Source organism: Thunnus maccoyii, chromosome 19, assembly GCF_910596095.1.
Source record: "Thunnus maccoyii chromosome 19, fThuMac1.1, whole genome shotgun sequence".
Lineage (NCBI taxonomy): Eukaryota > Metazoa > Chordata > Actinopteri > Scombriformes > Scombridae > Thunnus > Thunnus maccoyii.
Window position 1 is genome coordinate 24,866,436 of NC_056551.1, and position 12,913 is coordinate 24,879,348.

Consider the following 12,913-nt stretch of genomic DNA (forward strand, 5'->3'; position numbering starts at 1 on the left):
CAACTGCACACTCAAAGATTTTTCTTCATAGTGAATTTCTTTCACTTCGCTTCCAAACAATCTGATAAACTACTGAACACAAACAAGTCAAATTATATTAAACTGTTTCAATGCACAAACATCTTATGTTAAGTACTAATGAGTTTGGGATCATTTCAATATTTATCCACTAGTTGTCACCAGAGACTGATGTAAAGACTTGATGAGACATGACACTAACAGCTATTAGAACATACTGTCCCATAAATAATATACATGCATAATGCAACTAATGTGTATATTTAATCTGGGAAAAGGTCTCAGTTTACATATAATTTTGACAGTTCATCCATTTCAGATAAATTTGATTTAATTATTTTTAAAGATAAACTTGAATGCAACTTAAACACAATGAAATTTAAATGTAAAAACTATTTTTGGCTCAACAAGAATTCACAACATTCAGCAGAAATGGATCAAAGATAAACACACTGAATCATGAAAATAATTCCTAACGCATGTGACAGTTTAATTTAGAGTAAACAGACATTTTTATTCAATTACCATCATGTTATCACCTCTGAATAAAATAAAACACAGAGAGAGAGAGAGTCGCTGTGTGTGGAGCACACTGCTGGTGACTAACGACAAACAGATAAAACAGATTTTAAATGTTATTTTATTACATTTTTAGGGCTTCACATCCAAAACACACAGAAAAAAAAATGTCAATCACCCTCTTCTCTATCATTCTTATAATGCACAAGAGAAAAAAAGCAAAGATAAACAGTTTATAATCAGCAGTAGTGATGCACTAACACAAGTTGAGAGAAAGTTTATTATCAACACATTTTTGGTTGTTTCTTCATCACTACAGGGAAGCTCGAAGCATCTCAGTCAGTTCACACAGATAAAAACCTGAGAGCTGTGATGCTAAATTAATATATATTCTGATTAAAAACCTAATTAATATGAAAGTGGAAGAGCACTTCCTGTATGTTTGTTAGGCTGTAAATCAGCCTCTAAACAAGTGAATTTAAACCAATGAGTTATAATAAGTATGCAACACTATGCACCTTCCCTCTGTGTGTGTGTGTGTGTGTGTGTGTGTGTGTGTGTGTTTGGATGCTCTCTCTCTCTCTCTCTCTCTCTCTCTCTCTCTCTACAGAATAGTCTCAGCACAGGAGTCGCTAAAGTGAGCATGCAGTTTTCTGTCAAAGTCTCTGTGTGTTTGAGGCGTCGGAGGGTCATTGGGGGGGTAAAGGCAGTGTCGTGTGGAGTAGAAGCCAGACCCCTCGCAGTCTGACTCCACCTGGATGTTGACCTGGGGCACGGGCGGGCGCAGCGAAGGCAGAGGCAGAGGCAGAGGCAGGTGTGACGGAGCGTCCCCTGGGGCGAGGCTCGTCTGGGAGTGGGCAGGTGAGGGGGGGCAGGAGATCTTCAGGTGCAGAGTGATGCTGGGGAACAGTGGCGGAACCGGCTGGGTTACACTTTTACTTTACTATCACACACACAAGCTCAAAAACACACAGCGGAAGCTTCAACATACATTCAATTAAATGAGATTTTAAAAAAAAAGAAGGAAAGTGTGTGATTATCTGGCTGAAGGTGCAACGTGTTACATGAAAAAAAAAACATCAAAACCACTTTAATTTGGAGGCAGATTTCTGTTAAATTGTGTGTAAATGACTGAAGAGGGCACTGTTCTTCAAGCTTTAGAAGCTTTCTCACACTGGCAGGTGGTGGAAGGAGTGAAAAGCTGATGAAGTGGAGCAACACCTAGCAGGGGGAGAAGTGGCGAGCTGCAACAGGAAGGCTCATAGGAGGAACATTTTCTCTGTACATTTTAAAAATAGCACTGAGGGAAGAAGAAGAGCAGCATATTTTACAGGTGGACTATTAATCTATCTCTGTTCTATCACTTCATGGTATTACATGAACGGTTAAATGCAGACGAGGGATTTCAGGCACAACTTCAGCTGCTTCCGAGGTGCATTGACAAGTGAGAAAAGTGTGTTGGTCTCATTATAAAAGTTGTTCTTTATATACTACAAGTGTTTCTGGAGTTTCGACCTCTTCGACCTCGACAGTGAACGCATGACTAAGCCGGTGAGTCTCATTAATATTGGCCGGTAAATTTAATCAGAAGGCCACAAAGCCTGTCAAGGCTCATTAGGAGGAGAAGAAGAGGAGCAGGAGGAGGAGGAGGAGGAGGAGGTGTACAACAGAGGGGCCTTTACATTGCCTGTTATCTGATGGCTGCAAAGAATGTATATTAGAAGTAATTTATCCTACAGAGACTCCATTTTAAGGTGATTTGTTAAATTTGGAGTATTCATACTGTCACTGTTGTTGTGTTTGTGTTTTAATGTTTTAATGAACTACAAGATGAACCAAAGACAATTTTCCACTTTTGTAGGGCAGTAAAGTCATATCCTGTTCTATTCTTGAGTAAAACTATCAACCTATCCATTACTAGTAAAAGTCCTGCATTCAAAGCCGTACTTATGTATAATTTGTATTTTTATCTAAATGCAGTTGAAGTATCAAAATAAAAGTGATTATTACACAGAACAATGCCCCATATTGGATTCTTATGAATCATCCTTCCATGTTGAAGCAGTATTTTAATGCAGTTGGTTGATGTTGAGCTAATTTAACTTCTGTATAGACTTTTGTTAGTTTAATCATATTTTACAAGCCAATAATATGTCTTGTATGTAAAATCTTACTCTACAAAGTAACCAGTAAAGCTGATGAATAAATGTAGTTTATCATTATTATTATTATTGTGAGGTGTTACTTTTGTTACATCTGTATTAATATGATTATGTTTGATCTTGTTTAGTTTCTAAATGATACCTCTGTGGGATCATCGTGTATTTATGCTCCTTATTTTCACACATTTCAATCATCAGGATAATGTTCTGGTTTCTGTCAGCAGGTAAACAGGATCAGACTGTACAACACAGAGAGGACAGACAGCAGCCATGCAGGAACACAGGACATCAGAAAGTGCTCTCTGGTTTACTGATCAGTTAGTCAAGTCGAGTCATGAAGGGAATCTGCAAATTGAGGAAACTTAAGGAGCCAAATTTAAAAGAGAAATTGATATTTGAATCAAAAGAAACAACCAAAATCCTGTCGAGATGAATAAACTTGTCAGGAAACAGTTTAAAGGACCAGTGTGAAGGATTTAGTGGCATCTAGTGGTGAAGTTGCAGATTGCAACCAATTGAAAACTCTCCCTCCCCTTTCAAGCATAAAGGAGAACCTACGGAGGCCACGAAACTTGCAAAAAACACAAAAGACACTCTCTAGAGGAAGTGTTTGGTTTGTCTGTTCTGGGCTACTGTGGAAACATGGCGGACCTGCTCCCTCTGTAGATATAAAGACTCATTCTAAGGTAACAAAAACACAATGATTCTTATTGTCAAGTGATTATACACTAATTAAAACATACTTATGAATATTATATTCCATTTCTTTAAGTCCGTTCTGTTAGAGGCCACTAAATTCTACATACTGGTCCTTTAAAGAAGTGACTGATGATTGATCCACATCACTGGATCAGTCACTGTCAAATACATCACTGGCTTCCTGTCATTTGATGTATTAAATGTAATTATACAAATAATAAAGTCACACTACTGTTAAATTAACAACTGTTCACCGTCACTTTCCTGGAAAACTACACTGATCAGGACCTTGTTTCCCCAAATAATCTTAATGCTAAAATGATCATAAAACTCAAGCTTAAGCAGCGTTTCCCAAAACATCATAACACTCTTATAAATAACTGTAATAACAAGCGATCGTAGGAGGCAAAGAGTGTCTTCAGAAGCTTCAGAGCCTGCAGGAGGAACCAAAAACTACATGTTTTATTGAAGTTTTTAGCATTTTTGATTACTTTTACGTCTGTACTTTTATCATGAAAACTGATGTTAAAGGATGTTTAATGTAAAATAAATAGAAATGTTTCAATTAGAGAAGAACAGAACTCAACTAACACACAACAAAACATCGTTTCTTTTTAGTTTTGCAGGTGTCAAAGTAAATGACTTGAAGTCATGATGTCACTTCCTGTCTGTCTGGCCTCTGTCCCACTAGCTTCTGTAACTCGGTGCAATCTCTCATTCAGTTTTTCTTTCATCTGTTTTTACTTTCCATATTCTGAGACAACTCGGCTCCACTGCAAACACTTGCTAACTAACAGAAGCTGAAACCTTTGTGATTTTAACAAAGTGAACTTAAAAGTTAAAAGTGCTGCGTTTTTTTAACTGCAGGAACAGAATCTGGAAGATACAGCTTCACTCTAATCTCCTCTGACTCAAGTGTGTTTTCAGCGTCTATGTGTTCTTTTTATATATTATTCTTATGTTGTTTTCTATATGCTTACATACAATAGGTCTATATTAATACAGAAATCACGACAGAACGATAGATGATGTGCATATCTATGAAACCTATAGGAACCATCACTAAAGAGCGACGACGTGTCCAGCAGCTAAACAGATTCTTAAACCAGCTTCCATCCATGAAAAACAACAGGCAGCAAACTGAGAGCTGAGTCCTTTTCATTCTGACTGATTCCAAATATAAAACATTATATTTTGTCTAGTTTATAACGCCTGCACTTTAAGATTTATGTATTTTTAATATATATCACAGTAGAGCTGCTACCTCGACCTTGGACTCCAGGATGTTGTGATGGGAGTTTTTCAACCATTTTCTGATGTTTTATAGACCAAATGATTTATCAAATAATCATAAAAACAATAAATAGAGTAATCAATATTAAAATAATCAGTTGCAGCCATAATGCGAAGCTTACAGACAGTTAAAGTTACTGTAAAGTGTGTTCAGCGTCTCTTCAGGGGCTTTAAGAAGCTCTTAATGGTTTCCACTCGCTCTTACAGTAAATGCTGCTTTGGGAGAAGTAGAACTGCTTAACTTCTAAAAAACTGGTTGTTACCAGGAAACAAGGCCCAAAAGAGAAGGACTTCCTCTTTTTGTTTTCATCATCATGACTCCTTAGAGGAAAAAAAAAAAAAAAGCTACAAGCTTTCAAAGACAATCTTTACAACAGAATAAAGATATCAAACCGCTGCCTCGTCGTTTCCAGGGATTTACTTTCTCTCTCTCTCTCTCTCCTAAATTTTGATGTTGAAAACACTCTCACAGCTAACACAATCACACGACTATAATAGTAATAAATAATACAGATAAATGACAGATAGTCCAACACACAAACCTGAAATTCAGATTGTTAAAGGGCGGGGTCTTCATACAGCTACCTGTCTCCTAGAAATGACATTTATATACCACGAAACTGTCTTCCCACTTACGAATGTTATTAGTCAACAATATGTTGCTTCCTATACGAGTATATAAACATAATTTCTAGGAGACATGTCTGATACTGAAACTAACGTCTGATTTATTGTTTTTTTCTTACAAAGACAGTTTGAATCAGTTGCAGCTCATTTTTAAGTAGAGAAAAGTGTGTAATCATAATAATCTTTCTGGATCTACAGCGATTAAAATACATAAACAGTTAGGAAGGTGTTGTTGAATTAAATGGATAAACCTAATTTCTATCCGGCAACCGTGTTAAACAGAATATGTACAAATATCAATTACATGCTCTCATGCACTGCGTTGTAAACAGTACTCTCTCTCTATGCAAGTGCACAGAATTACCCACATTAACTTATCTGCCTGCGGTGTAAAAACAATCTGGCATTTCAAAATAAAATATCTAAAACATTTTCCAACACTCATATAAATACAAGTGATGCAGCAGCTGAGAACTGAACAAAAAGAAAACAAAAAACATGTGTTTCTGTGTTGTTTTTGTTTATGTGTTTGGTTGTCTGGCAGTGACAGTGTTGTCCCAGCCAGAGTTTGTGTCAGGTGAGTACATCAGATCACTGTAGGGCACGTGCAGTTTCAGCACACAGTACCTGCGGTCTAGTTCATTTTGATCGGATGTGACTGTGGAGTACGGGTTCATCTCCTGTAAGAAAACACACACACACACAAGAGACAGGAAGAACATATGCACAGAACAACACAAATGTACACAGGTGTGAACAATTCAACACAAATACCACAAATAACACAGAGACACAAGATAGTAAAGATGAACAAAAACATCCAAAAGTAATCTGAACAGTCACAAAAATACCACCAAAAACATTTCTATCACTTTACATTTAAATGAGGGTCATCTTTGACATAATAACTGCAGCGGCTACGTTTACATGCACATCAATAATGTGACACGTCTGACTGCAGTAATGCGATCATGTCTTTGTCTTGAGAGCATAGTGATGTATGTGGAGTGTTTCTTCAGGACCCGTATTCATCAAACTGCTAAGACAAAAAATTTTCAGAGTAAAAGAAAAATTGTACACTTTTACTCACAAACCTAAATATAAAAGCTATTTATCAAATTTCTATTGAGAAATACTTATTCTAACATTCAAGAGAGCTCCAGAGCGCTCAACCGATTTACCATTGCACTTCCTATAAATATACGTTTTCAACCCATAAGAACCCATGTTGACACAGGTGTCACCAACCCTTTCAATGTTCTGGAAAATTCCATATACAGCTTTATCCTTGATTTTAACTCATGAAGTCCCTAAGTGACATCTACTGAACATCCTGGTGCAGTCATGTGACAATGAGTGAATCTGTGTACCCATGACATCACTTCCAAAATGGCGGTGTGCCTGGTCAGCAAATGTGACAGAACTAGCTAATTTTAAAAAAGCTTGTTTTTTGTTACTAAAGGTAGGTTTCAACCAATTTAAGATGTCCTGTATTACATTTAACCTGTTCTGACCACATTTCCTGAACAAATTGATATAAAACAAGTTAGGGAAATATCGTTATGACATATATATTATATTACAGATCTTTGACACTGAAGGTGGAATTTCAAAATAAAATTCAGAGATGTGTTCCTTGTGGTCCATTTGGACTGTTTTATATTCCCCATAATTTTCCTTTAAGGAGAAATGGGTCCGGGTTCTTATGGGTTAAAAAACGGATCAAAATCGATGCAGCAGAACCAGATATTGTATTTTTTTTATTCCACATATTCTTCTTCTTTGTCAAAACCAAGCAGCAGCTCCAACATCTTGAGGTTGAAGCACCTTAAAATGCCATTAACAGCTGCTAGATGCTCATTCATAAAGCCTCAACTTCTCTCTAGAAATACTGAGTCAATCATTGTTTTCAGTGAGTCATTATGGTCTCAATCTCTAAATTCAGACCCTCTAATAAATGTGCGGGTGATCATTTTGGAAATTATTGCTCTTTTAATAAGATTTGACCCCCATAAGGTGTCACGAGATGATTAACAAGACATGACAATAGTAGAAAACACAACTTTCCTATAATTTCTGCTTTATTCCTTGTGAATTACTGTGTAATTTCATGTCCTTGAGCCTCTAAAAGTTATCCATATTAAAGAAGAAAAATCAATGCTCCTCTGGTTAACTGAAAAATGACTGTAGAAAATATTGTTCATAATGAATTATACAAAGAACGTCTTTACTCCTCATTAAGGCAATTTTAAGTGCACTACTAAGTTTGATGAATACGGGCTCAGACTATATTATAATGGTGACTTTTAAATTAAATTTCATGTAAATTTAACTCGATTATTCCCTTACAATTGCCAAAAGTTAAATTATTGAGTGCATGTAAAAGTATCTGATAGTTAATTAAGCAAAATAAAGATAAATTATCCACAGTCACAAGCAACAAATCTATCAAAAGCTCTATTAGATCTCCATCTGTCACATTTAGTAAATGTACATCAAACATTAAAAAAAACCACATCAAACATACACAACAAGAGGTGGGAGGGTTGTTGTACTCACAGTCGGAGGTTTGGTTTTGGGTGGGGGGGTTGACATGGGTGGGGTCTGGCTCTGTTTGGGGCTCTATGACCTCCATGGGGATCTGCACCGGAGGGGGGACAGAGCTCTGGGGCTGAGAGGCACAAAGAGGAAGGAGTCGACATGCAGGACAAACTGGGATCTTAAAGGATGAATCTGGTGATTTTCTATGTTTTTCTTATTGTCAACAAATCTCATGTTTGGATCCAAACCAACTGATCTACTAACAAGTATCATGTGTGTATCCAAAGTCTGATATATCTTATTCCTCCGTTGTTGTCCAAAAACTATTAAAAACACGTCAGTGAGCCACATCGCTGCATTGGGTGACATGTTCCTTCATCACTATGAACACACACACCGTCCTGCTGCCAGAAATACTCACTAGAACACCAAATGTGGATTCATCCGCCATTGAAAAACAAATGTACTATTTCCTCCTGTTTGAGTAACGTTTAAAAACAGGCATTTGGTCATAAAACAAAGTGTCAGAAACATTAAGATTTTGACCTGATTGATCGCAGTTCATCCTTAGGGGGATGTGAATATCTGAACTACATTTCATGGTAATCCATCCAACAGTTATTGAGATTAATGTCATAGCGGTGTTAGAGGGAAACTCAGAGGAACTCAAAGAGAGGAACTCATCTTCTGGAGAACATGAATGTATGTAAAAGATTTCATCTTAATCCATCCAATAGTTGTTGAGATATTTCAGGCTGGACCAGAGCGGTGGATTGACCGACCGTCATTGCTGCTATTGTGGCTAAATACGAAATATTTGTGTCCCATGTTTAAAAAATTTCTGTCTTCAAAAGGAACCAATGTGCTAAGAGTAGAGTAGCGCAAATTTCTACCAGATTTCCAGAATATCAGCAAAACACAATGACGTCATTAAATGAGTGGCAGTTGAAGCTCAAATGATGGAAAACATGATAGAAATATGACATTTCTGTTTGTTTCATGTATTAATTGGAGGAAGGTTACAGTCTCCTCATCATCGCTCCACACAGATCTTCAGCTGAGAGGAAACAAGTGGATGTTTAAGTCACATGCTTCATGATTTAATCACTAAATTTGTTTCCATTGCACTTTTTTGCATTTTGCTTTTATCAGTTAGCCAACTTTTACACCTGAACCAAGCTTAAAAACTTTTTTGCGATATTTCGATATTTTTATGAACTTTCTGGCGTTTTCAATAAAGTGTTTTTTATGCAAAAAATCTAAGCAGGTGGATGGAAACGCACCTATCATTGGTTTTGGTCTTTTTTTGGGATTTGTTGACAATAAGAAAATATAATGATAAACCCAGTTTTATCCTTCAATCACAATCATTAGTGGAAACACAGCTGTCCTCATGTTACTGCCAAAGAGCATCTTCACTGTTTTGTCTTTGGTTGAGGACTGAAGCGAGGACATAAGTGGGCACACAGATGCTGTCAGAGCTGTTTCTGAAGTTATTGGAACACAGTGGGAAAGGTACAGATACACTAAAAGGAGCTAGGACAGACAAAAAGACTGTAGTAAGTGTTATACAGTGCCTTTTCAGCAACACTGTGGGACAGAGAGGAGAAACATACAGTATTAGTCAGTGAAAACAAACCCAGGAGCGACACAACCACAACAGATGGAGCGACACACGTTTAAATACACAGTAAATACCGAGAAAAGACACTCGCCAGCGTTGGAGATTACAGTAGCTGTGTGTTTGGCGGGCAGACACGGTATCTGTGTGTGTTTAATTTCATGTTTGTGGGACATTTCTCTCACCTCCTCGTCGCTCTCTGGCTCTACCACCCTCCTCTCTTTCTTCTTCTTCTTCTCGTCCTCCTTCTTCTTCTTGTCTTTGTCTGGCAGGATGTCGTCCAGCCAGGCCAAGTCGTGTTGTGAGAACATCAGATCCAGCAGCTTACGTACAACCATCAGACCCAGAATCTAAACAAAGTAGAAAGACAGTTAACCCTTGATATACAAGAAGTCGTGACATCATTATAAAGGATCCTTGTTTGCCTTCAGAACAGACAAATAAATATAATTTATAAAAAAGCCTTAAAATTTAGAAAAAGTTTTCTACATATTCACACAACAAACATGACGTTCATCAAGTCAACATCATGCTGCTGGAACCAAAGGTGGGACAAAGTCGTTGTTTTGCAACTCAAGCAGATCTCAAGTCCTGCTATGAAGACCCAAGTCAAATCCAGGTCCTAAACTTTGTATTTCAAGTCCTAAACAAGTTATTATGTCCCTCACCATGACAAAAATAATGAATGATTTTTAAGAGAAATTAAGTCACGCTTTATACGAAAAGATACGTAAGAAATGCAAGCTGATTAACAGGCAGTTCTCTAGTTAGCTAACCAAAACAGTTAGCTTTGTTAGCCGGCTCATGGCCCTATAAGTAGATTCTTATACAGTCAACTATGACTGTTAACTTCTGTATGTCGTAGAATATAGACTAGTTAAAGACCAAACAAAGTGTTGGACAAAATAAGAATTTATCCATTTTCACCATTTTATTTGAGTGTTACTTTTACTTGTACTTTCTGCTAACACTACCCAAATGCAACATGTGTCATTTTATAGGCTACACGGGCAAAATTATCGTTGTGCCCCTCTACGGCTGACAGTGACGACGCCAAATGATGATGATTGAGTGTCCAAAATCTCTGATATATAGAGAGTAATAGTAGTTTTGGGGGGGACTTATTATCATTTAGATATGGAGATAATGGGGTGGAAAATGCAGCAGAGCATCTGGAGCTGGCACCATTTATCATAACATGTTTAAAGTGGCTTAAATCATTTGTCTAAAGTTTTGTGTTGACATGCATACATTTCAAAACTAAAATTACCCTTAAATTACTGCTAATGCATTCATAAATACCACAAATGGAAAAAAACAAAGATACAACAGAGTTACAGTCACACCAGTTCACAGACACACTCACCATTACTGGGAAGACGATGGCCAAGAAGGTTGACTTGAGGATCCAGAGCACAGCCAGACAGAGGATCTGGACCAGCGTGAAAAGATGGACGCGTCTCAGGGGAACGTGACGCAGGAAGGAGAAGTCTGGCTGGTGTTTGGCCGGCATCAGACACAGTTTGATACGCTCCCAGAACTGAAACAGAGTGATTATACCTGATTATCTTTTAGTATATTAGACATTTCAGTCCATTACAGAGACAATACAACTACCATGAAAGAGAGATTTTTACTTTTTATTTATTTCCAGGTGGAAATATTAATATATTTTCAATTTTACTGATCAAAAACATGCCAAAAACATTGAACATTAGCAGAATTTGTATTTTCCTGATGATTCACAGCAAAAATATATTGAGTCATTTTGATCATGTTAAGCAAAAACGAAACAAATTGGACATTTTCAAGGAGTTAATAATGCAAAGAATGAAGCTCTCATGAAGTATATAATAACATTTTCTCCATAGAAACAGAAAACCATCTTTAATCTACCTGGATGCCGCTTAGTGAGGCGACTCCCATGTAGAGAAACACTCCGTAGAGGACCGGCATCGGGATGTACTGCAACAAACAAACAGCTGTTAAAAAGGTTAAACTGCAACTTTACAGGTGCAAATAATAAACCTGATGGAGGCAAATCAGCATCATATTGGAATATTGTGTCTTTTCTCCAGATCTTCACACATGAGACTATCGTGTTTTAGTAGAATAAAATCTGACATTTTAAGACGTTAAAAGTATGTTAAGGTGCTGTAATTTTGACTGTTATCATGATACTGCTGACTGAAGTCACAGAGAGTCAAAGTAAAACTGGAACTTCACCATTTAAAATCCCACTGACATCTGAAATAACACAAATAACTTAACACACCAGGCATCAAACATAACCTTTCTCAACAGTATGTTGTTTTTTACTCCATATGTTTAGATAAGGACTTAGGAATGTGCAGAGGGCCCAGTATTTGTATTTGTATCTGTATTTGTTGAGGCAGCAAAATTATTTGTATTTGTATTCGAATAAAAGTGGAAAGAGGCTTTAAAATCCTGTTTTTATTATGCTTATAATTTTAGAGAATTAAAGATTAAAGTGATGTCAAAATTAAGAAATATGCGTCATGTAGCAGGTGGATGTGACTCCCCTCATTGAGATCTGCTGATAGACGTAACAGCGGAGCAGAGGAGAGACACTGAGATAGCGACTATAACTGACCTGCTCGCTGGTATTTGACATGTTTTGTTTTGTTCTTCCCAAAAACAAATAATTTTAAAAATATTTGTATGAAACAAATAATTGTAAAAAAAAAAACCCACTATTTGTGTTTTGCCGAATAACGTATTTGTATTTGGGCACACCCCTATAAGGACTGCCATTTTTTTGTTGTTGTTTAATATCATTGTTTATTTAACATTTTGGTTTTTAGCAGCCTTTAACGAACACTGTTTCCCGTTTGCCCACAGTGTGGACATTTTTAGATGGCTAGAGAGTTGGAAAAATTAATTTGGATGAACGTTATTGTGAATTTTATGGTTATGGACGAAACCAAGTTACAATGACATAAATACATACACTGCACATCTATCTACTAACCTGGAGAACAGGAGCGAGGAAGACTGAGACTCCGGTCAGAACAAACACCAAAATGCCGGTCAACCTCTGCTCCCTAAATATGAGGAATCATACAGTATATTATGAATACAAACAGTGTAAAAAGATTCACACACACACACACTCAGTGTCAGGATAGTCTTACCTGACCCCGAGGAACTGGGGCTGTTCTCCGGGAGCGCTAGATTCACTCTCCATCTTCAGAGAGTCGATGTGGGCGATGGAGATGACGGTGGCTGCGACGTACCAGGGCAAACCCATGAAGGAGCACACGGCCATCAGTATACCCACCCAGAACAGGTCCAAGTGGTAGCCACAGCCTTTCTGCAATTGTGTAAAATCACAGCAGGTGACAAAACATTCAGGTGTATCCATGGCTGACAGATCTGAGGAACATATCTGAGATCTTGTGATTCTTCTGAC

General features: G+C 37.3%; 1 protein-coding gene across 9 annotated transcripts in view; it reads right to left on the reverse strand.

The window, feature by feature from the left end:
* Window positions 1-1,397: 1,397 nt before the first annotated feature.
* Window positions 1,398-12,913, reverse strand: part of slc4a5b (solute carrier family 4 member 5b) — a 39,805-nt gene continuing 28,289 nt past the window's right edge. For 8 of the 9 annotated variants that reach the window (XR_006092686.1, XR_006092685.1, XR_006092688.1 and 5 more), the window contains 8 exons: window positions 12,636-12,814; window positions 12,473-12,545; window positions 11,377-11,445; window positions 10,847-11,020; window positions 9,666-9,830; window positions 7,878-7,989; window positions 5,946-5,998; window positions 1,398-1,436 (listed from right to left, as the gene is read on the reverse strand). Coding sequence is in view for 1 of the 9 variants with exons in the window: in XM_042396136.1 (XP_042252070.1) it covers window positions 5,997-5,998; window positions 7,878-7,989; window positions 9,666-9,830; window positions 10,847-11,020; window positions 11,377-11,445; window positions 12,473-12,545; window positions 12,636-12,814 (774 nt within the window). In the remaining 8 variants the exon portion in view is untranslated. Of the gene's footprint in view, window positions 1,437-4,744; window positions 5,999-7,877; window positions 7,990-9,665; window positions 9,831-10,846; window positions 11,021-11,376; window positions 11,446-12,472; window positions 12,546-12,635; window positions 12,815-12,913 lie in introns of those variants that run through there. The other variant, XM_042396136.1, reaches the window with a different exon arrangement.